We start from the raw sequence: 21,340 nt of genomic DNA, 5'->3' as shown, positions 1-21,340 counted from the left end.
ACTGCAGGTGGTGGCTTTATCTACTATGCCACAGTGTTGGCCCCCATCATCCACTGTTTTCTCAGGAGCTGGATTGGAAATGGAGCAGCTGGGACATGAAATGGCGGAGATATGGGAGGCCAACATTGCAAGCAATGGCTTTATCTGCTATGCCACAAAAAAGCCCCTCAACTTAATATTTTTAATTAGAAGGGCCTATTCATCTTTCATCATTTTTTTCTTTCTTTTTTTATTTTTTTATTTTTTATTTTTTATTTTATTTTTTTGACAGGCAGAGTGGACAGTGAGAGAGAGAGACAGAGAGAAAGGTCTTCCTTTTGCCGTTGGTTCACCCTCCAATGGCCGCCGCGGTAGCGCGCTGCGGCCGGCGCACCGCGCTGTTCCGATGGCAGGAGCCAGGTGCTTCTCCTGGTCTCCCATGGGGTGCAGGACCCAAGGACTTGGGCCATCCTCCACTGCACTCCCTAGCCACAGCAGAGAGCTGGCCTGGAAGAGGGGCAACCGGGACAGGATCGGTGCCCCGACCGGGACTAGAACCTGGTGTGCCGGCGCCGCAAGGCGGAGGATTAGCCTGTTGAGCTACGGCGCCGGCTTTCATCATTTTTTTCTAAGATTTATTTATTTGAAAGGCAGAGTTACAGAGACAGATGGAGAGAGAGAGAGGTCTATCCATCCGCTGGTTCACTCCCCAAATGGCTAGGAGCCAGAAGTTTCTTCTGGGTCTCCCACATGGGTACAGGGGCCCAAGGACTTGGACCACCCTCTGCTACTTTCTCAGGAGCATTAGCAGGGAGCTGGATTGGAAGTGGAGCAGCTGGGACTCCATCCAGTGCTCACATGGGATGCCATGGCTTAAACCCGCTGTGCCACAACCCCTCATTAATTTCTGAGATTCCTATCATGTCTGAGCTGTAAGGATCCCAGACCATAAAGCTCACTTACTCCAGAAATGTGGTGCAGAGCTTAACAATATCCTCACCTCTCCCAAGTTGGGTGACTATCAAATTTGTGCTAGATTAAGAAAGAAAAAGAAAAAGAAAAAATCAAAATAGAGCATTGCAACTCAGTAAGGTCCACCTAGGAGTGGTGCTTAACCGAGCATTAAGAATGCCCACATTCCACACTGGAGCACCTAAGTTCCATTGCCAGCTCTGGGTCCTGACTCCAGCTTCCAGCTAAAGCAGACCTGACAGGCAGCAGTGATGGCTTCATTAGATTCCTGTCACTTCTGTGGATTGTGCTCCACGCTTTGGTCCCGGCTGTTGTAGGCATCTGGATAGTGAACAACCAAGCTTTTGGCATTCTGGGAGTAAAACAGCAGATGGGAGCACTCTCTCTCTCTGCCTCTCTATATTAAAAAAAATAAGTAAAAATAAAAATCCACCTTCTAACCTAAAGTACAATCACTGAATGATTACTTGCACATCAGGGATGCTTTGGCCCTTCTCATTTACTCTTCTCATTTCAAAAAACCAGAGAAGGGGCCGGCCCTGTGGCATAGCGGGTAAAGTCAATGCATGCAGTGCCAGCATCCCATATGGGTGCCAGTTCTAGTCCTGGCTACTTCCAATCCAGCTCTCTGCTATGGCCTGGGAAAGCAATAGAATTGGATCGGCGCAGCTCTGGTCATTGCGGCCAATTGGGGAGTGAACCAGCAGATGGAAGACCTCTCTCTCTCTGCCTCTCCTCTCTCTGTGTAACTCTGACTTTCAAATAAATACATCTTAAAAAAAAAAAAAAAAAGAAAAGAAAAGAAATAGTACACTAAAAGTTACTAGAGTCTGAGAGAGAAACCACAGACTAAGACAAGAACGGTCTCGCTTTCATTAGTGTTAACTTCCTAGTTAGTTTGCTCATCACCTCTCCACTACAGAGGTTTGTTCTCTTGTGGTTATTATGTAACTGGGTAACTTCAAGACTTAGCTGAAGCTTGAATTTATATTAGGCATCAGGCCAAGCCTGTGAATCTGTGTATAAAGGCTACCAACTGTATTTAGGGACAAAACAGCTAAAGCCTACCAAAAGTTTTTTTTTTTTTTTTTTTAAGATTTATTTATTTACTTGAAAGAGTTACTCACAGGGAGAAGGGAAGGCAAAGAGAGAGAGGGAGAGGGAGAGGGAGAGGGAGAGGGAGAGGGAGAGAGAGAGAGGGAGAGAGAGGGAGAGAGAGGGAGAGAGAGGGAGAGAGAGGGAGAGAGAGGGAGAGAGAGGGAGAGAGAGAGAGTCTTCAATCCATTGGTTCACTCCCCAGATGGCCACAACAGCCAGAGCTGTGCCGATCCGAAGCCAGGAGCCAGGAGCTTCTTCTGGGTCTCCCACATGTGCACAGGGACCCAAGGACTTGGGCCATCTTCTACTGCTTTCCCAGGCCATAGCAGAGAGCTGGAATGGAAGCGGAGCAGTCTGGACTCAAACTGGCACTGCAGGTGGCGGCTTTACCAGCTATGCCACAGCGCCAGCCCCAAAAGGTTCTTTCATGACAGTCAATGATAATGGATCTGGCAAAACTGGATATTCTCTTGAGAGAAGAAAATACATCCCACCTAAAGTGGGAGCTAATTTTCTAACAGGAAAAAAAATCGTATAAGGGAAAAAATCAATAATAAGGACCGGGAAAATACTGTGAGAAAAGAGTAAACACAACACACATACACACAAGTAGCAAAGCTTCTCCTGAATCCAAGCTCTTTTATTTTTAAAAGGCTCATAAAAATTCACTCAAGTATCTTTCATACAGGTATATTTAGTGAACTTTGTCCAAAAAGGCTGTGTTTTAAGTTTATTTGTAAAAATAACAAAAGCTTTATCACCCAGTTTCTGGCCAGTAATAAAAGAAGAAAATCTTATTAAAAGTAACAATAAATAATTTCTAACAAAATGCCAGGTGACATAAGAATACTATATTAATCTATATATTTTCTTTGTATTTACAATAAACCCATTTATTAATACTGTGACAGAAAAAATAAAGAATTAATCCACATTATGTAGCAGAAAACAAGTTTTGAAGATGGTTATACCTCTCATAATAAAAATACACAAGGGCTTCTCACACAGCTGAAGTACTTTTCAACATAACGACAGTTTTGGGGTAAAGGTAAAACTGACAAGAGTACTTTAGATTGGCTACGTCCTAGAATCAAGGAATCCAAGGCATAACCATTAACCAAGCAGCAAAAGTGGGTTCATTTTTCCAGAACTATTTAAATATTGTATTTCCCATGTGAGAAATTAATTTTACTTTGTAAGTTAGAAAAAGTAAAAACACTAACTGGGAAACTGCATTAATCAAAAGCAGTCCCAAACTAAAAAGCCAAACAGAAATGAAATAAGGCATTCTTATAGGTATACCATGCATGAAAAGGATAATTACATAACACCTTCCTTAATGACTAGACTAATAAATAAATGAGGTAAATTTTAGTCACTGAAACAAACTATATTTAACTACTTAAGAGCTGTCCTTCCACTGTTTCTATTTCAAAATATAATTAACCTAATGTTTAAAAACTGCATACTTTGAGTGTTTGTTTTTTAGATCCCCTCCTGTGATAGAGGTATTATAACAAAATATTATCTGAGCATACAAATTATCAACACCAAATGATAGTTATCATGTAATTCATGTTTTGTATATGTACAGTGGAAATACTGTAAAAGCTAGAAAAAAGAATGAAAACAGCCTAGCCAGAATTTTAAATTTCAGACTAGTGCATGATAAAAATTTAGAACAGAAAAATAAAATTCACAAAATAGGTAACTTGCTATCTTTTCCATATTCTGTGGTCAACTAAGATGTAATCTCTAAACAAATCCATTACCTTAAAGGATACAAAGAGGAAGAAAACATAAATCTCTTATTAGTTATCTGTTTTATTTGCTGAAAGAAGGCTAACATTAGCAAGAACTGTAACACTATTTATAAAGTCTAGAATATATTTTAGTTATTAGACTTAAAAGAGAAAAATGTTAATTGAATATTTTCTACCACATTGCTATTATCTATAACTACCTTTAGTACCATAATTTATAAGATGTCCACCATTAACTAGACAGCATTTTTCAGAGTATATCAATGTCAATTTATGCTTTCTTCGTCCCCTTACCATTTAAAACCATTATTTTAAACTGATAGGAAGTTTTATTTTACAAATTCCTTGTTTCAATTACTGAAGATGTGATTTAAAAACATAAATGGATGCACCTGCCAATCTTGAGATGATGATGATGATGATGATGATGATGGAAGGAAAATGAAAAACTTGGCAACTTTTTACTCAAATTTCTGCTTTAGTTTTTTTTGGAAGATGGCTGGCAAAATAGAAAGAACAGCCAAGATCATCAAAATAAATACTGAGTTCCAGGAAACAGCTTCCCCTGCTGTTGTAAGCTGGTACAGAGTTGTTCCTGCCTTAATTGCTACAAAAGATGGAGGTGCAACACCTAAAATAAAAAATAAAACATACTGTAAAAACCACAAAATATTATTAGAAGTTAAAATTTTCTGTCTGCATAAATTTTCTTCTAAGAATTTAAGTACAGCTATTTCCCATTTTGGAAAAAAAATTCTTTAAGAATTTAAAGCTTCTCAAGTTTATTTCCATATAAAGAATTCAACTTCCTATAATCATCATTTTGTACTAAGTGTTTTAGATAATATATCCTTAAAAATTCAAAGGAAGTATCCAGAGAATAACTTTACAATATTTCTCAATAATCTTAAAAAACACATCCTGTGCTACAGTAATTTCAACTGTAGGAAATAGCATTTATAAACAAAGACACGGTTTCAGGGAAGGTTATTAAGCTAGTCAGGTAATTTTTTAAAGTAGCAATAAATAATTGGCTGTGATTATTCTTTTTAAAAAGATCTACTCTCACAAGTACTAAAACTGATATGCAGTACATGAAAAATATGCTCATTTTATTAGTATCTGAACAATTCAAGGAAAGAAAAGCAAAACACTCTTTCTAAAGAACCACAAAAATTCACAAAATAGTCATGTCTACTGATGAATTTAAAAACTGTTGTCAGTTTCTTGAAACTATGAATGTCTGTTGATCCTTGGTTCCCCATACTTTCACTAAAACCCACAATAAATACTGATTTCAATTTAAAAAATAGGATCAATTCTCTACCAAAAATTCAAGTCTATTTCAATCTTCAAGTAGACGATAAAGGAAAAAATAATTCAAAAAAGGCAACTTAATATTTCCCCCCTCAGTATTTTTTTTTTTTACAGGCAGAGTGGACAGTGAGAGAAAGAGAGAGAAAGAGAGAGAAAGGTCTTCCTTTGCCGTTGGTTCACCCCACAATGGCCGCCGTGGCCAGCACGCTGCGGCTGGCGCACCGCGCTGATCCGAAGCCAGGAGCCAGGTGCTTCTCCTGGTCTCCCATGTGGGTGCAGGGCCCAAGCACTTGGGCCATCCTCCACTGCCTTCCCGGGCCATAGCAGAGAGCTGGCCTGGAAGAGGGGCAACCGGGATAGAATCCGGTGCCCCGACTGGGACTAGAACTCGGTGTGCAGGCGCTGCTAGGCGGAGGATTAGCATATTGAGCCGCGGCGCCGGCTTTCCCCCTCAGTATTAAAGAAGAGAATGGAGTTATCGAAAGTCCTATTTAGGTGCCAGCATTGTGGCACAGCAGGGAAACTCGTTGCCTGTGACACCAGCATCCCATGTGGACACCGGTTCAAGTCCTGCCAGCTTCACTTCCAATCCAGCTCCCTGCTAATGTACCTGGGATAGCAGAAGATGGTCCAAGTACTTGGACTCCTGCACCCACGTAAGAGACCCAGAAGAAGCTCCTGGCTCATGGCTTTGGCCTGGCCCAGCCCTGGCAGTTGCTGCCATTTGGGGAGTGAACCAGTGGATGTCTTTCCCTCTCCCTCTCTTTGTAAACTCTGCCTTTCAAATAAATGAATACTTAATAAAGTAAAAATAAAAAATAATAAAAACAGTATTCAGTATAAAGTACTCTTCTTCAAAGAAATTGGACAAAACTAGCTAACTCAACACAATCCAACACACACTTCTGAGCACCTAATTATCAGGCAAGGCTTTAGGCCCAAGATTTCTACATGGTGCTGGCTATCTGCACACAGCATACAATGTAATTCAGCAGGACCCCTTCAGAAGCAGATACAAAGAGCTAAAACACAGTGCAAACTACGGGTGGGAGTCTTACCTAGAAAAGTGCCAATAAAAAAAACTTTCAAAGGCACGTTTATCACAGGAGATGTAATATTAATAAACCAGTTAGGCAGGAATGGTGTTATTCTTAAAAATATAATGTAGTTAATGAGATGTTCTCTATGACGTTCAACCTGCCATAGAAAGTAAAGAATTAGTATCCTAAAAGGCCAAAATTGAAACTAAGTTGTTTAATAGCAAATAATTTTATTTCAAGTTCTCATCCCTGATACTTCAGAATTTATCCAATAAAAACAATCAACTTAATGATGATCAATCATAGTATTTTAAAACTAAAATGCTAAAATTATATAACTAGATATGATACACATTAAGTGGCCAACTTTCAATGTCTTTAATTTTCTACCATGTAATGAGCTAATGTATCAAATGAACAAATCTAATCCCAAATAAAAAAAAAATTCAGATGGTATTGTGACATAGCCTGTAAACTGCAATGCAGGCATCCCATATCAAAGTACCCACTTCCAATCCAGCTCTCTGCTAATGTGCCTTGAAAAGTAGTGGAAGGTAGCCCAAGTGCTTGAATCCCTGCTACCCACATTGGAGAACAGGATGAAGATCCTGACTCTAGCTTCAGCCTGGCCCAGCTTCAGCTACTGCAGTCACTTAGGAAGTCACTTAGGAAGTGAATCAGCAGATGAAGGATTTCTATCTCACTGCCTCTCTCTCTGTCACAGAGAGTTACAGACAGAAAGTTCCTCCATCTGCTGACTTACTCCCCAAATGGCTGCAACAGCTGGAGCCAGGCCAACCTGAAGCCAGGAGCCAGGAGCTTCTTTCAGGTCTCCCATACTGGAGTAGGGGCCCAAGCACTTGGGCCATCTTCCCCTGCTTTTTCAGGTCATAAGCAGAGAGAGCTGGATCATAAGAGGTGCAACCAGAACACGAACCGGCACCTATACAGGATGCCGGTGCTGCAGACTGAGGCTTAGCTTACTACACCACAGCGGTAGTCCAACAAATAAATCTTTAAAAAACTTTAAGATACATTTTTTAAAAATATTTTTATTTATTTATTTGAAAGAGCTACAGAGAGGCAGAGGGCTCTTCCATCAGCAGGTTTACTCCCCAGATGGCCACAATGGCCAGAGCCAAAGCCAGGAGCCAGGAACTTCATCCATGCACAATGGTGTAGGGGCCCAGGCATTTGGGCCATATAGATAAGTATTTATGCTATCAAAATATATATCACATGTGTGAACTCATTCATTATTGACAAATGAGTTTAAAGGATATGGAAATACTTATCTGATTAAATATAAGCAAAGATTAGCTTATACTTTTTTTTTTTTTTTTGACAGGCAGAGTGGATAGTGAGAGAGAGAGACAGAGAGAAAGGTCTTCCTTTTTGCCGTTGGTTCACCCTCCAATGGCCGCTGCGGCCGGCGCATCGCGCTGATCCGAAGCCAGGAGCCAGGTGCTTCTCCTGGTCTCCCATGTGGGTGCAGGGCCCAAGCACTTGGGCCATCCTCCACTGCCTTCCCGGGCCATAGCAGAGAGCTGGCCTGGAAGAGGGGCAACCGGGATAGAATCCGGCGCCCCAACCAGGACTAGAACCCAGTGTGCCGGCGCCGCAAGGCGGAGGATTAGCCTGTTGAGCCACGGCGCCGGCCTTATACTTCTTTCTAACAGCTAGTGAGTTCACTTGAAAAAGATAAAATAGCAAGCTGGGAAGGCAGTGGAAGATGGCCCAAGTGCTTGGGCCCCTGCACCAGCATAGGAGACCGGGAAGAAGCTCCTGGCTCCTGGCTTCAGATCAGCTCAGCTCCGGCTGTTGTGGCATTTAGGGAATGAATCAGTGGATGGAAGACCTTTCTCTCATCTTTCTGTATCTATAACTCTACCTCTTGAATTTAAAGAAAAAAAAAAAAAGCTTTTCCAAAGAAAAACCTTTTTTTTTTAAAGAAAAACCTTTTTTTAAAGATTTATTATTTACTTCAAAGGCAGAGAGCTACAGAGAGAGGCAGAGAGGCGGGGGTGGGGGTGGGGGAAGGTGTTAGGTAGGTCTTCCATCCACTGGTTCACTCCCTAGATGACCGCAATGTCTGGAGCTCAAGTGATCCAAAGCCAGGAGCCAGCTTCTTTAGGGTCTCCCATGCGGCCGCAGGGGCCCAAGGACTTGGGCCATCTTCTGCTGCTTTCCCAGGCCATAGGAGAGAGCTGGATCGGAAGTGGAGCAGCTGGGACTTAAACAGACATTCATAAATGCTAGCACTGCAGGTGGTGGCTCTACCTGCTACGCCACAGCACTGGCCCCCAAAGAGAAACTTACAAGCAAAACTATTCATTCAGTATATATCGTTTAGATATATATGTGTATATATCTGAGATTCTAGACCTTGCTTTGGTTTTAGGGCAAAATATTAGATTTTCTAATCTGTACAACAAAGAAGTAAGACAGGTGATCACAAACTCCTGTGATATATAACATTCTTTCTTCTGATTCTTTACAGAAATAGGATTCTCTGAGCAATACTATGGAAGCCCTTTGTGTATAGTACTGCTTGTATTTATCATTGTTAGTCATTGAAGAGATCCAGACTAAAGGTCACAATTGTTTGCAGTGAAAATACATTAAAGGAGTCCACGGATACAGGTTTTGTGTGACCCACTGACAGCATGCTGCACCAACAACAAACAGGTAAGGTGTCTAACTATGGCAAATAAAAAGGATTTATTTATTTTATTTGAAAGGTAAAGTTATAGAGAGAGAGGGAGAGACAGAGAAAGATCTCCCATCTGCTGGTTTACTCCCTGAATGGCTGCAAATGCCCTGGGCTGTGCCAGGCCAAAGCAGGAGTTCCAGACTCCATCCAGGTCTCTTATGTGGATAGCAGGGGTACAAGCACTCAGACCATCATCCACTGCCCTCCCAGGCACATTATCAGGGAGCTAGATTGGAAGTGGAGCAGCTGGGACTCGAAGGTGCTCATAAAGGATGACAGTATGGCAGGTGATGGATTAACCCTTTGTATCACACCAGTCTCAACCTCTCTAATTAAATTTAAGGGATATAGAATTCAAATTACCATCATAGGCATGTAGAATTTATATTCAAAATTATTAACATTCATATTTGCCTACTTCATGATTATGTCAAAAGATTATTTTTATCATCTGAGTTCATCTGTAAACTAAACCTATGTAGGGGCTACATAAATTTACATAGGGACTATACACTGACAATTAACCAAGGAGTTCTATTACATAACTTAAAAAAGACATGTTAAGGGGCTGGCGTTATAGTATAGAGTGTTAAGCTGCTGTTTATGATGCTAGTCTTCCCTATAAGAGTGCAGGTTCAGTCCTACTCTGCTTCTCATCTAGATACTTGCTAATGGAGCTGGGAAGACAGCAGAAGATGGCTCGCGTACTTGGGCTCCTGCCACACATGTGGGATACAGGGATGGAGTTTCTGACTCATGGCCTCAGCCTGGCCCAGTCCTGGCTATTGTGGCCAGGTCTTTCTCTGTCTTTCCCTCTCTCTCTGCATTTCTAATACACAATTCCAAAACAAACAAACAAACAAACAAAAAAAACATGCTTACCTGTTGTGACCATTTTACTGCTTTCTCTGTTAGGTATTTGTACACAACCGGTCTCCCAACTAAATAGGAGAGCATATAACAAAATGAGGCACCAAGTCCAGAACACTGGAAAATAACAAGAAGATACAAGCATTTTGTACTTTGCCATGTTACTCACATCAAAATATTCACCCATGGAAAAGCTTAATGTTTCCTTCTGGGGAGAAGGGAGGATACTATGTATGATATCTCTTGTGTAGAGATCAAGAATCTATTTGATCTAGTCTTTTTCTTAGATCAAATTGAAATTCAATGAGACTACTTAAAATTGGCACCATGATTAAACAGTGACTAAATCCAAGCAATTAACATTAGCCTAAGAATGAAAATTTCAAAGACAAATTTTTAGTCAATTTCTATGCTTAAAAACACCACCCTCAGCCCTACGACTTAATTTACTATGCCCAGCAATACTCTTGGATGATCCAAGTTACAAAACAAAACAGAAAAGAAAAGGCTAAAACAGAGCTTATAAATGCAATTAGTTTTATGATACCTCTGTTCTAGAAAAAGATCCATACTATAAGATTTTATGGAGGGACTTAACAGGTATCATATTAACTCCTCTTAAGCTAACAAGTTTATGCTTGTATAGGCAAGTGGGGCTAAGATACCATCATCATCTTCATTGTATTTAAAGCCACTTTTTTCCAGTTTCTCAATTTCATTTTATATACTTACCAAACAAACAAGAAATAAGGCTAGTGGAAAGGGATAAAGAAACCCTGAGAGTATACTGAGAAATATAGAGCCTGGTATAGCAAATGTTTGCAAGCTGTTAACTTCTAAGTTAAGGACTAAAGCATAATTAAATGGAATTTTAAAAAGACAAGTCCAACATTTCAGAAAAAAGTATAAATACAGGAATTATCATGTTAATGAGATTATACCCACATTTCAGTATAAGTTGAGTATTCCTTATCTGAAATGCCTGGAAAAGAAGTGTTCCAGATTTTCTCAAACTTGGAATATTTAGAGCACATACATAATGAATATCTTGGGGACAGGACTTAACCTAAACATGAAATTCATTTATGCCTCATATACATCTTAAACACACAGACTGAAGATAATTTTATACAACATTTTTAGTGTGCCTGCATTTTGAATGCAACCTGTCGCAGGAAATCAGGTGTGCAGTTTTCCTCTTGTAGTAATATGTTGACATTCAAAAAGTTAGATTTTGGAGCATTTCAGATTTTTGGATTAGGGATACTCAACCTGTATTTAAAAATAAAGTAAAATTATACACAGAAACTTTAAAAATACATGACTCCTCAGCTGTCATGCCTCCAAACTGACCATTTACTAAGCAATAAATACAATGTCAATCCAAGTGTACTACTTAAAAAAAAATCAAGACAAATATTCAACATGTACCAGATAGAGAGGAATTGGACAATTTGGCCAAAAATAAATAAATAAGCTCTTCAGATTTTTTTAATAACTGCTTCTCTAATGCATTTTACTCCAAATACTTTCAAGAAAAGTAATTTCTCTAGAAATCTAGGTATACACATAAGGTCTAATAATTTATTTCTAATTTAACTCTGAAAATTCACCTCAATTCACTACACCTTTTTTTTTTTTCTTTAATTTGACAGGTAGAGTTATAGACAGTGAGAGAGAGACAGAGAGAAAGGTCTTCTTTCCATTGGTTCACTCTCCAAATGGCCGCTACAGTCGGTGCTGCGCCAATCCGAAGCCAGGAGCCAGGTGCTTCTTCCTGGTCTTTCGTGCAGGTGCAGGGACCCAAACACTTGAGCCATCTTCCACTGCCCTCCTGGACCACAGCAGAGAGCTGAATTGGAAAAGGGGCAGCCGAGACTAGAACCTGGCAACCATATGGGATGCCGGCACCACAGGCGGAGGATTAACCAAGTGAGCCACGCACCAGACCCACTACATCTTTAAAAAGGTAACAGAAAAAAGGATAATGTAGTAAAAATCTCAAATCTTATTTTCAAAATAGAATTATCCTTTTCTAATTTCCTTTACTTTCTAGTTTTGGTCTGGCCCCCTCTCTACTCCTAATATGATTTACTTACAAGTCAGCCAGACTGAGTGAATTACATCAACCACCCTCCATCCTATTCCACTTTGTCACTCTATTTCTCTTACCAATCACTATTGTCTTCTAAAAGCAATAAAACCAATTTGAGACAGTGTTTCTCAAACTCTTTTGATTTTGTTCCACAATAAGCCATGTGTTCCTGGCTTCAACATGCCCTGGCCTTGACTGTCGAGGCATTGGGAGCAAATGAGCGGATAGAAGACATGTATAAATCAATCAAACTGGGGCTGGTGCTGTGGCACCACAGGCTAAAACCCTGGCCTGAACCACCAGCATCCCATATGGGCACCAGTTCTAGTCTCGACTGCTCCTCTTCTGATCCAGCTCTCTGTTATGGCCTGGGAAAGCAGTAGAGGACGGCCAAAGTCCTTGGGCCCCTGTACCCACATGGGAGACCCAGAAGAAGCTCCTGGCTCCTGGCTTTGATCGGTGCAGCTCTGGCCATTGCGGTCATCTGGGGAGTGAACCAGTGGATGGAAGACCTCTCTCTCTGTCTCTACCTCTCTCTGTAACTCTGTCAAATAAAATAAATCTTTAAAATAAATAAATAAATAAACCAACAAATCTAAAAAAATAAGCCCATATGGGATGCTAACACTGTAGGCGGAGGCTTTACCTGCTATGCCACAGCACAGCTCCGCCCCCCCCCCCCCCCCCCCCCCCCGCCAAGCTCCCTGTTAATGCACCTGAGAAAGCAGTGAAAGATGGCCCAAGTACTTGGACCCTGGCACCCATGTGGGAGGACCAGATAAAGCTTCTGGCCACTGCCTTTGGCCTGGCCCTGTCCTGGCCATTGTAGCCATTTGGGGAATAAAACAGCAAACAGAAACTCTCTCTGCCTCTGCCTCCCCTCCTCTCTATGTAACTCTCAAATATTTTTTAAAAATTAAATATACTTGATATTATATTTCTATTAATCAGCCTGTACTAGTAAAAACAAAACTTTGTTATATATCCTAAGACAAAAGTGTTTCCCTAATGTTCACCGAGTTTAAAAGTACATTTTTTTTTGACATTCAGAGCTTAAGACTCAAAAGTGTAAATAATGGCCCCGGTGTTGTGGAGTACCAAGTTAAGCCTCCACCTGCAATGACAGCATCCCACATGGGCATCAGTTCAAAACCTGGCTGTTCCACTTCTAACCCAGTTCTCTGTTAATATGCCTGGGAAAGCAATAAAAGATGGTGCAAGTTCCTGGGCTCCTGCACACATGTGGGAGACCTAGAAGAAGCTCTGGGCTCCTAGCTTTGGCCTGGCCCAGCCCTTGCTGTTGTGGCCATTTGTGGAGTGAAGTAGCGGGATAGAAGACTCCCCCCCCCCCTCCCCGTCTCTCCTCCTCCCTTTGGAATTCTGCCTTTCAAATAAATTAAAAAAGAAAAAAGTGTATGGGACTGGCACTATGGTGTAGTGGGCTAAGTCTTCACCTGTGGCATTGGCATCCCATACGGGCGCCAGTTTTAGTTCCAGTTGCTTCTCTTCTGATCCAGCTCTTTGCTATGGCCTGAGAAAGCAGTAGAAAATTTGGGGAGTGAAGCAGAAAATGGAAGACCTTGCTCTCTGTCTCTCCCTTTGTCTGTAACTCTACCTCTCAAAATAAATAAATAAATTTTTTAAAAAGTGTAAATAAATAGAAATTCTGTAATTTAACATGCTATTAAAAAATCTAAAACATGATGTGAAATCACCACAATTAACAGTAACACCATGCAATAAAATACACATTGTCAATACTAACCAATATAATAATATTTTAGACTAAATGTAGTTTATAATAATAAACCAAATCTCATACTGTCAATTCACCTTCTACAGGGCAGTTTACTATTTTCTACAACATAGACTTTAAGACAACAAGGCTATCATATCCCACGGAAGACGAGGACTCAATTACACAACTGTCTGATGGGCCGGAAGGGTAGTTCTCCCCTTCATCCCTTCCAAAGGTAACAGGCAAACTGGGCAAAGAGGAGGATCTCCAAAACTAAACAGAAATTTTATGCCTTTTCACAAAAACCTTATAAAAGACAAATGAGAATGATGAACCAGGTTTGTTCCTCATTTGGAGAAAACATTTCAACTTATGATTTAAGTATATAAAGGCAAAATAACCTATAAGCCTAACACTAAGGTTTTCACAGGTAGATGACAAATGGAGTTAATAGGAAAAGATAGCAGTTACAGGTTTTTTAAAAATAGTGTATGCAAAATTAGATTGCCAGTAGATGCCCCAAAAAGCCTGTCATAAAGATAGGTACATACTAATTATTCCCCCAATTGTTTCTGGAAATAAATAGGGAAGATAAGGATAAAGTACCTACATAAGTCACACTACCTAACTGCAAATGCATCCTCACCATGCCAGCAAGGAGGAATGTGCATTAGCAGCAAAAGCTTTGTAAATATTCTTGTTACTAAGCTGATTATGTTGGAAGGAACATCCGGCCGGCGCCGCAGCTCACTAGGCTAATCTGCCTGCGGTGCCAGCACACCAGGTTCTAGTCCCGGTCAGGGCACCAGATTCTGTCCTGGTTGCTCCTCTTCCAGCCCAGCTCTCTGCTGTGGCCTGGGAGTACAGTGGAGGATGGCCCAAGTGCTTGGGCCCTGCACCCGCATGGGAGACCAGGAAAGGCACCTGGCTCCTGGTTTCGGATCAGCGCAGTACACCAGCTGCAGCGGCCATTGTGGGGTGAACCAACGTAAAAGGAAGGCATTTTTCTCGGTCTCTCTCTCACTGTCCACTCTGCCTGTCCAAAAAAAAAAAAAGGAAGGAACTTCCCTAATGTGTGTACATATTTACTCAAGACATTTGCCTAAGGAAAAGATATATAATATCTAATCTAATACAAATCCAAGAAAAAACAATGTGTTCAATTTAACAGGAGAGTTGAAAAACCCAACAAACTAAAAGAAATTCAGGAAATAAAAAAGAAAGCACAAATATAAATACTTTGAAAAAAATTAACAAAGTGACAATCTGCCTTTTTAAATTTACTTTCACAACACCAAGATGTAATGTCTTTCATTGGCTAAGATTTGGAATATAAGTTAGATAAGAATAAAAGGTATAAAAATCAGAAGTAAAAGGTAAAGTCTACAAATGAGAAGACTAATCACAAATAGCAAAGGTTGCTTGAAAATAAGTAGATAGAACAAAGATGTTTTCCTGTCTAGTTAAAACAAATAATTCTATAAAACAAATATATCATACATATTTATGTATATACATAAGTGAATCCTATCAAAGATATATATACACACATACACAAAGAATTATAAAAAACATTCCTTTGAATGACTAATTATTCTCTTAGGAAATTTTACAAAGGCAACTAAATGGCAGAAAAAAATAAACAAAGGAGATTCAAATAGAATACACACAAAAGCAATAGACTGCAAACTATACCTCTAAATCTAAGGGAATGTTCAAAAAAATAATATGGTGACTATTAACTCAAAACAATTAAATTAATCAGTTAACTAATAAAATATCTTGAATAGTGAGGAGAAAGGAAAATGCTTGTTAAGTTGAATACAAAAGAACTGAAAATGAGTATTCAGAAATAAAAATAACTGAGTTGAGGAATAGACTTAACTGAGATTTTTTTTCATTTAAATTTTTTCAATATTTCATTGAATACTATATTAACAATTCTAAACATGAAAAAGTTATATATAATTGAACAGCAAACCTTTTAAATCTTTTCTTGAACAAAACTAGGAAAAGGATACAAAATATATGTAGCAAAATAAGCTACAAGTACTTGTACATAAAAGGTGTCCTTATATTTGGATAAAATTTTTCCTAGAGCCTTGGCATCATCCATATCTCTGGGGACCTTCATATTCAATCTTTCTTCTCTAAAGAAATAAAATTAAAAACTTTTAAGAGAATTTTGCCAAAATAGTATCTAAGTCAACTTCAAAACATGAAGTTTTATCCAAAATGATTTGATGCCTCAATCTGTAATACGTTAAGTTCAAATTAGCAATTTTTAAATACAAAGGTCTAGAAATCATTTGTTTTTTAATGTTTTCACATAATATCATGAGATATGTGATCTATATATGAAAGCTCAGGATGACGCAAACTGAAGGTTAAACATTTGCTCCAACACTGATTTGAATTTTAAATTAAAAACATTTCACATCATTTTGGGTAATCCTCATGATACGCTAACATCAATAATCATTAACAACAGAAATTAAGCAAGAATTTTAATCATAATGAATTAATAGTTCATGCTTTTTCTGAAATATCCCACCTCAAAGTTCAGAAAAAAGCTAAAAACACTCTTCCCTTTACATTATTACTTTGTATTCAGTTCATTGTTTGGAACTGATTTTTTTGCTTTTGAAAGTTTTAATCTCCTTTGCGTATTATGTTCACTTATGTGAGAAAATTTAAATTGACTATGCAGAACAATGAAAGGATGCTGCTTTAAATCCCATTAAAATACCTGGTAACTAAAATGACTTGTCATTCACAGAATTTTAAAACTTGCAGTAGGCATTTGATGCAGCAGTTAAGACACTGCTTAGGACATCCACAATCCCTTATCAGAGTGCCTAGGTTCAAGTCCCAGCTCTACTTCTAATTCAAGCTTCTAGCTAATGAGCCCTCTACAAGCCAGCAGGTCATGGCTCCAGTAATTGCCACCCATGTGGGGAACCCAGATCAAGTTCCTAGTTCCTGGTTCTGACCTGTCTCAAACCTGCCTCAGCCCTGGCTACTGTATGCACTTAGGAAATGACAACAGCAGATGGGAGATTTCTCTCTCAAATAAATTTTTAAAAATCTTAAATTCAGGCTGGCGCCGTGGCTCAATAGGCTAATCCTCCGCCTGCGGCGCTGGCACACTGGGTTCTAGTCCTAGTCAGGGCACCGGATTCTGTCCCAGTTGCCCCTCTTCCAGGCCAGCTCTCTGCTGTGGCCCAGGAGTACAGTGGAGGATGGCCCAAGTGCTTGGGCCCTGCACCCGCATGGGAGACCAGGAGAAGCACCTGGCTCCTGCCATCAGATCAGCGTGGTGCGCCAGCCGCAGCACGCCGGCTACAGCAGTCATTGAGGGGGTGAACCAACGGAAAAAGGAACACCTCTCTCTCTCTGTCTCTCTCACTGTCCACTCTGCCTGTCAAAAAAAAAAAAAAAAAAAATCTTAAATTCACTGAGTTATATACATAATCCTCATAAACATTATTTTTAAAAATTACCAAAAAGTAAAAAACTAAATTCTTTTCTATAGGAGTGTATATACATGAGCAGGTATGTATGAACACACACATAAGCAAAGGTACTTCAAAAAGTTTGTGTGGAGCAGAGGTTGGACACAGCAGGTAAGACATCACACGGTTAAGATGCCACTCCCATACTGGAATTCCTGGCTCCACTTCCAATTTCAGTTTGCTCCTGATGTGTACCCCTAGGAGGCAGATGGTATCTGTCACCCACATTGGAGAACCAGAGGGAATTTAGGCTCCTGGCTTCAGTCTGCCGTGGCCTTGGCTATTGTGCCTATTTGGGGAACCAGCAGATGATAGATCTCTCTCTTTCTTTTGACCTTTCAAATAAAATGAAAATTGAAAAAAAAAAGAAAAGAAAAAAAGGTTTGTGGTAAAATAGAATAAGATAAATTAAGGCGGAGGGTACTGTGGCACCAACGGTTAAGCTGAAGCTGGCATGCTGACATCCCATACTAGAATGGCAGTTACAGTCTAGGTTATTCTCTTTTAATTCAGCTTCTTGCTAATGCATCTTGAAAGGCAGTGGATGATGATGGTCCAGTGTTTGGGGCCCTGCCATTCATGTAGGAGATCTGGATAGAGTTCTAGGCTCCTAACTTTGACCTAACCTACTCCTGGCTATATCTGGGGAATAAACCAATAGATGGAAGATACTGCCTTCTGTTGCTCTGCATTTCAAGTAGACAAAAAACATTTTTAAATAAGAATAAAGGGGCCAGTGCTGCAGCACAGCGGGTTAAAGCCCCAGCCTGCAGTGCTGGCATCCTATATGGGCACCGGTTCAAGTCCAGGCTGCACCAATTCCCATCTAGCTCTCTGCTATGGCCTGGGAAAGCAGAAGATGGCCCAAGTCCTTGGGCCCCTGCACCTACATGGGAGACCTGGAAGAATCTCCTGGCTCCAGGCTTCGGATCGGCACAGCTCTGGTTGTTGTAGCCAATTGGCGAGTGAACCAGAGAATAGAAGGCCGCTCTCTCTCTCTCTCCCTCTGCCTCTCTTTCTCTCTGTGTGTAACTATGCCTTTCAAATAAATAAATCTTTTTTTTAAAAAAAGATGATGATGAAATAGAAATAACAGAAAAACACCCTTTGTATCATGAAACTTTAACTTAGTTTTAGATTTAGATGAATGCAAGATTGAAGGGGAGAGGTGCAGGATCATGATATAAAAATGTGTTTTCCCATTATAGTACCTTTTTTAAAAAAAAAATTATTTACTTATTTGAAAGGCAGAAATACAGAGAGAGGAGGGGGAGGGGGAGGGGAGAGGGAGGGAGGGAAAGAAAAGGAGAGAGAGAGAGACAAGAAGGGAGGGAGGGAGGGAAAGGGAGAGGGAGAATGACAGAGAGAGAGAGATACCTTCCATCTACTGGTTTACTGCCCAAGCGGCCATAACGGCCAAGGCTAGGCCAGGTCAAAGTAAGCAGCCAAGAGCTTCTTCTTTGTCTTCCACATGGGTGCAGGGGCCCAAGTACTTGGGCCATCTTCCACTGTTTTCCCAGGGGCATTAGCAGGAAGCTGGATTGGAAGTGGAGCAGCTGGGACTCAAATCGGTGACCATACGGGATGCTGGCACTGCAGGCGGAGGCTTAACCTTCTACACCACAGCACTGGCCTCTATAATGTCATTTTTAAAAAATGTTGAAAGTTATTAGAAAGCTAAGGCCATAACTAGGAAAACTGCATAGAAAATTAGGAGGTATGGGGAGAGTGGTGTAGTAGTTAGAATGCTTCTTAGGATGCCCTCATCCTATATCAGAGTACCTGGTTCTGCTCTAGGATATGATAATGTATACTCTGGGACTTAGCAGGTAATGAATGATTCCAGTACTTGAGTCTTTGCCATTCATGTGGCAGGCCTGGGTTAAGTACCCAGCTCTTGAATTTGGTATAGCCCAGCCATGACTGTTGCCAGCATTTGGGGTATGAACCAGTGGATGGGAGACCTCTGCCTGCCTGCCTTTCAAATAAATAAATAAAAAAGCTTTAAAAATCAAGAGGCAATTGTGAAAAGTACTTAAGAGTGTTGATGAGGGCCGGCGCTGCAGGTCACTAGGCTAATCCTCCGCCTACGCCGCCAACACCCCAGGTTCTAGTCCCGGTTGGGGCACCGGATTCTGTCCCAGTTGCTCCTCTTCCAGTCTGGCTCTCTGCTGTGGCCTGGGAGTGCAGTGGAGGATGGCCCAAGTGCTTGGGCCCTGCACCCGCATGGGAGACCAGGAGGAAGCACCTGGCTTCTGGCTTCAGGTCAGCGCAGTGCACCGGCCGTAGCAACCATTTGGGGGATGAACCAACAGAAGGAAGACCTTTCTCTCTGTCTGTCTCTCTCACTGTCTAACTCTGCCTGTGTAAAAAAATAAATAAATAAAAGAGTGTTGATGAGGACTTCTCTAAGTCATGAAAACTGATACACAATCACCCCAACAGTTCTGTTGCTTAATGTACCTTTAAATTTTAACTTTTAATCCACTTTCATCTGTATAAATATCAAGACATTTTCAGTTTCTCTATGGGTATACTTACTCACTAAGCTGAGGAAAATTTTTGTATACCAAAAACATAACAAAAGCTGCAGATAAGAAAATGGACACCAATATAAGGAGTGACATTCTTGCTGACCCAGCTTCTGCCCAGGCTTTTTCTGAAAGAAAGAAAAAAAGGAGTATATAATTAAAATAAAGGAAGACAGTATTCCAAGCCAGTAAACAGTAAGACCCCACTTATGAAGTCTGCATCCCATATCAGAGTGCCTGGCTTGAGTATTGTTATTCTGCTTCCACCCAGCTTCCTGCTAATGTGTACCCCTCAAGGCAGCAGATGATGGCTCAAGTACTTGGATCTCTCCCACCCACATGGGAGCCCCAGATGGAGTCCAGGCCCTCTTGGCCTGGCCCAGTCCTAGCCATTGTGGGCACTTTGGGAATCATTTAACAAATGGAAGATCTTTGTCTCTCTGTCTTTCAAATAAAGCCAAAACAAAGAATTTAAGCAAACAAAAAAGGTTTAAAAAAATGTTTTTCTTTCCAGAAAACTGTTCACATATTTGTCTAAAACATTATGATGTTAAATTATAGTACAATATAGTATTTGAAGTTTACTTTTGGGGCTATATCCATTTTAGAAGCATGAATGAACAGAACACTAGAATTTACAGCATTGATTTGTCCTTCAAGTCAAAGAAGGAAAAAAGAGCACTACTCTAAATGCTCTAAATATTGTCACTCATTCATATTATCATTTTATCTATCTATATTGGGAGCCAAGAGCATAGACTGAATGACATCTTAGAAAAAAATAAAGTAATCTGGCAATTATTTCAACTATTTTAAGAACACAGGTAATCACTAAGAACTGGAGGATGATGGCCGGCACCGTGGCTCACTAGGGTAATCCTCCATCTGCGGCACCAGCACACCGGGTTCTAGTCCCAGTCGGGGCACCAGATTCTGTCCCAGTTGCTCCTCTTCCAGTCCAGCTCTCTGCTGTGGCCCAGGAGTACAGTGGAGGATGGCCCAAGTGCTTGGGCCCTGCACCTGCATGGGAGACCAGGAAAGGCATCTGGCTCCTGGCTTCGGATCAACGTGGTGCGCCAGCCACAGCGGCCATTGTGGGGTGAACCAACAGAAAAGGAAGACCTTTCTCTCTGTCTCTCTCTCTCACTGTCCACTCTGCCTGTCCAAAAAATAAAAAAATAAGAAAGAAATAAAAAATAAAAAAAGAAATTTAAAAAAAAAAAAAAGAACTGGAGGATGTTGTATTCTCTTTACACCAAGGGCTTCAAAATATATATAGTTGAACCTCAAATCTTTTGGATAGTTCTATGACTCCAAGAATGAGAATGTCTACATTTCCTCAAAAGGTAATCTCAATATTATACCTTAAAATTATATGCAAGGGGCCGGCGCTGTGGCATAGAGAGTGAAGCTGCCACCTATGGTGCCGGTATCCCACATGAGTTGCAGGTTCGAGTCCCAGCTAATCCACTTCTGATCCAGCTCTCTGCTGTGGCCTGGGAAAGCAGTAGAGGATGGCCCAGGTCCTTGGGCCCCTGAACCTGCATGGGAGATCCAGAGGAAGCTCCTGGCTCCTGATTGGCGCAGTTCTGGCTGTTGTTGCCATCTCAGAAATGAACCAGCAGTTGGAAGACCTCTCTCTCTCTGCCTCTCTGTAACTCTACCTTTCAAATAAATGAATTTTTTCTTTTTGGCAGGCAGAGTTAGAC

The 21,340-nt window shown here is 40.7% G+C and overlaps 1 protein-coding gene across 3 annotated transcripts in view; it reads right to left on the bottom strand.

Annotated features, from left to right (window-relative positions):
* Positions 1-2,673: 2,673 nt before the first annotated feature.
* TMEM41B (transmembrane protein 41B) overlaps positions 2,674-21,340 on the bottom strand; it is a 32,258-nt gene continuing 13,591 nt past the window's right edge. The window contains exons 2-7 of one of the 3 annotated variants that reach the window (XM_062196527.1): positions 19,642-19,759; positions 15,607-15,735; positions 10,485-10,578; positions 9,765-9,869; positions 6,188-6,326; positions 2,674-4,443 (exon numbers count right to left, since the gene is read on the bottom strand). In XM_062196527.1, the coding sequence (XP_062052511.1) occupies positions 4,274-4,443; positions 6,188-6,326; positions 9,765-9,869; positions 10,485-10,578; positions 15,607-15,735; positions 19,642-19,759 (755 nt within the window). In that variant the 3' untranslated portion in view covers positions 2,674-4,273. Of the gene's footprint in view, positions 4,444-6,187; positions 6,327-9,764; positions 9,870-10,484; positions 10,579-15,566; positions 15,736-19,641; positions 19,760-21,340 lie in introns of those variants that run through there. The other 2 variants (XM_062196528.1, XM_062196529.1) reach the window with 2 other exon arrangements.

This window comes from Lepus europaeus, chromosome 7 (genome assembly GCF_033115175.1).
Source record: "Lepus europaeus isolate LE1 chromosome 7, mLepTim1.pri, whole genome shotgun sequence".
NCBI lineage: Eukaryota > Metazoa > Chordata > Mammalia > Lagomorpha > Leporidae > Lepus > Lepus europaeus.
Note: the sequence above shows the minus strand (reverse complement) of the source record. Positions and strands in the feature narration are given on the sequence as shown.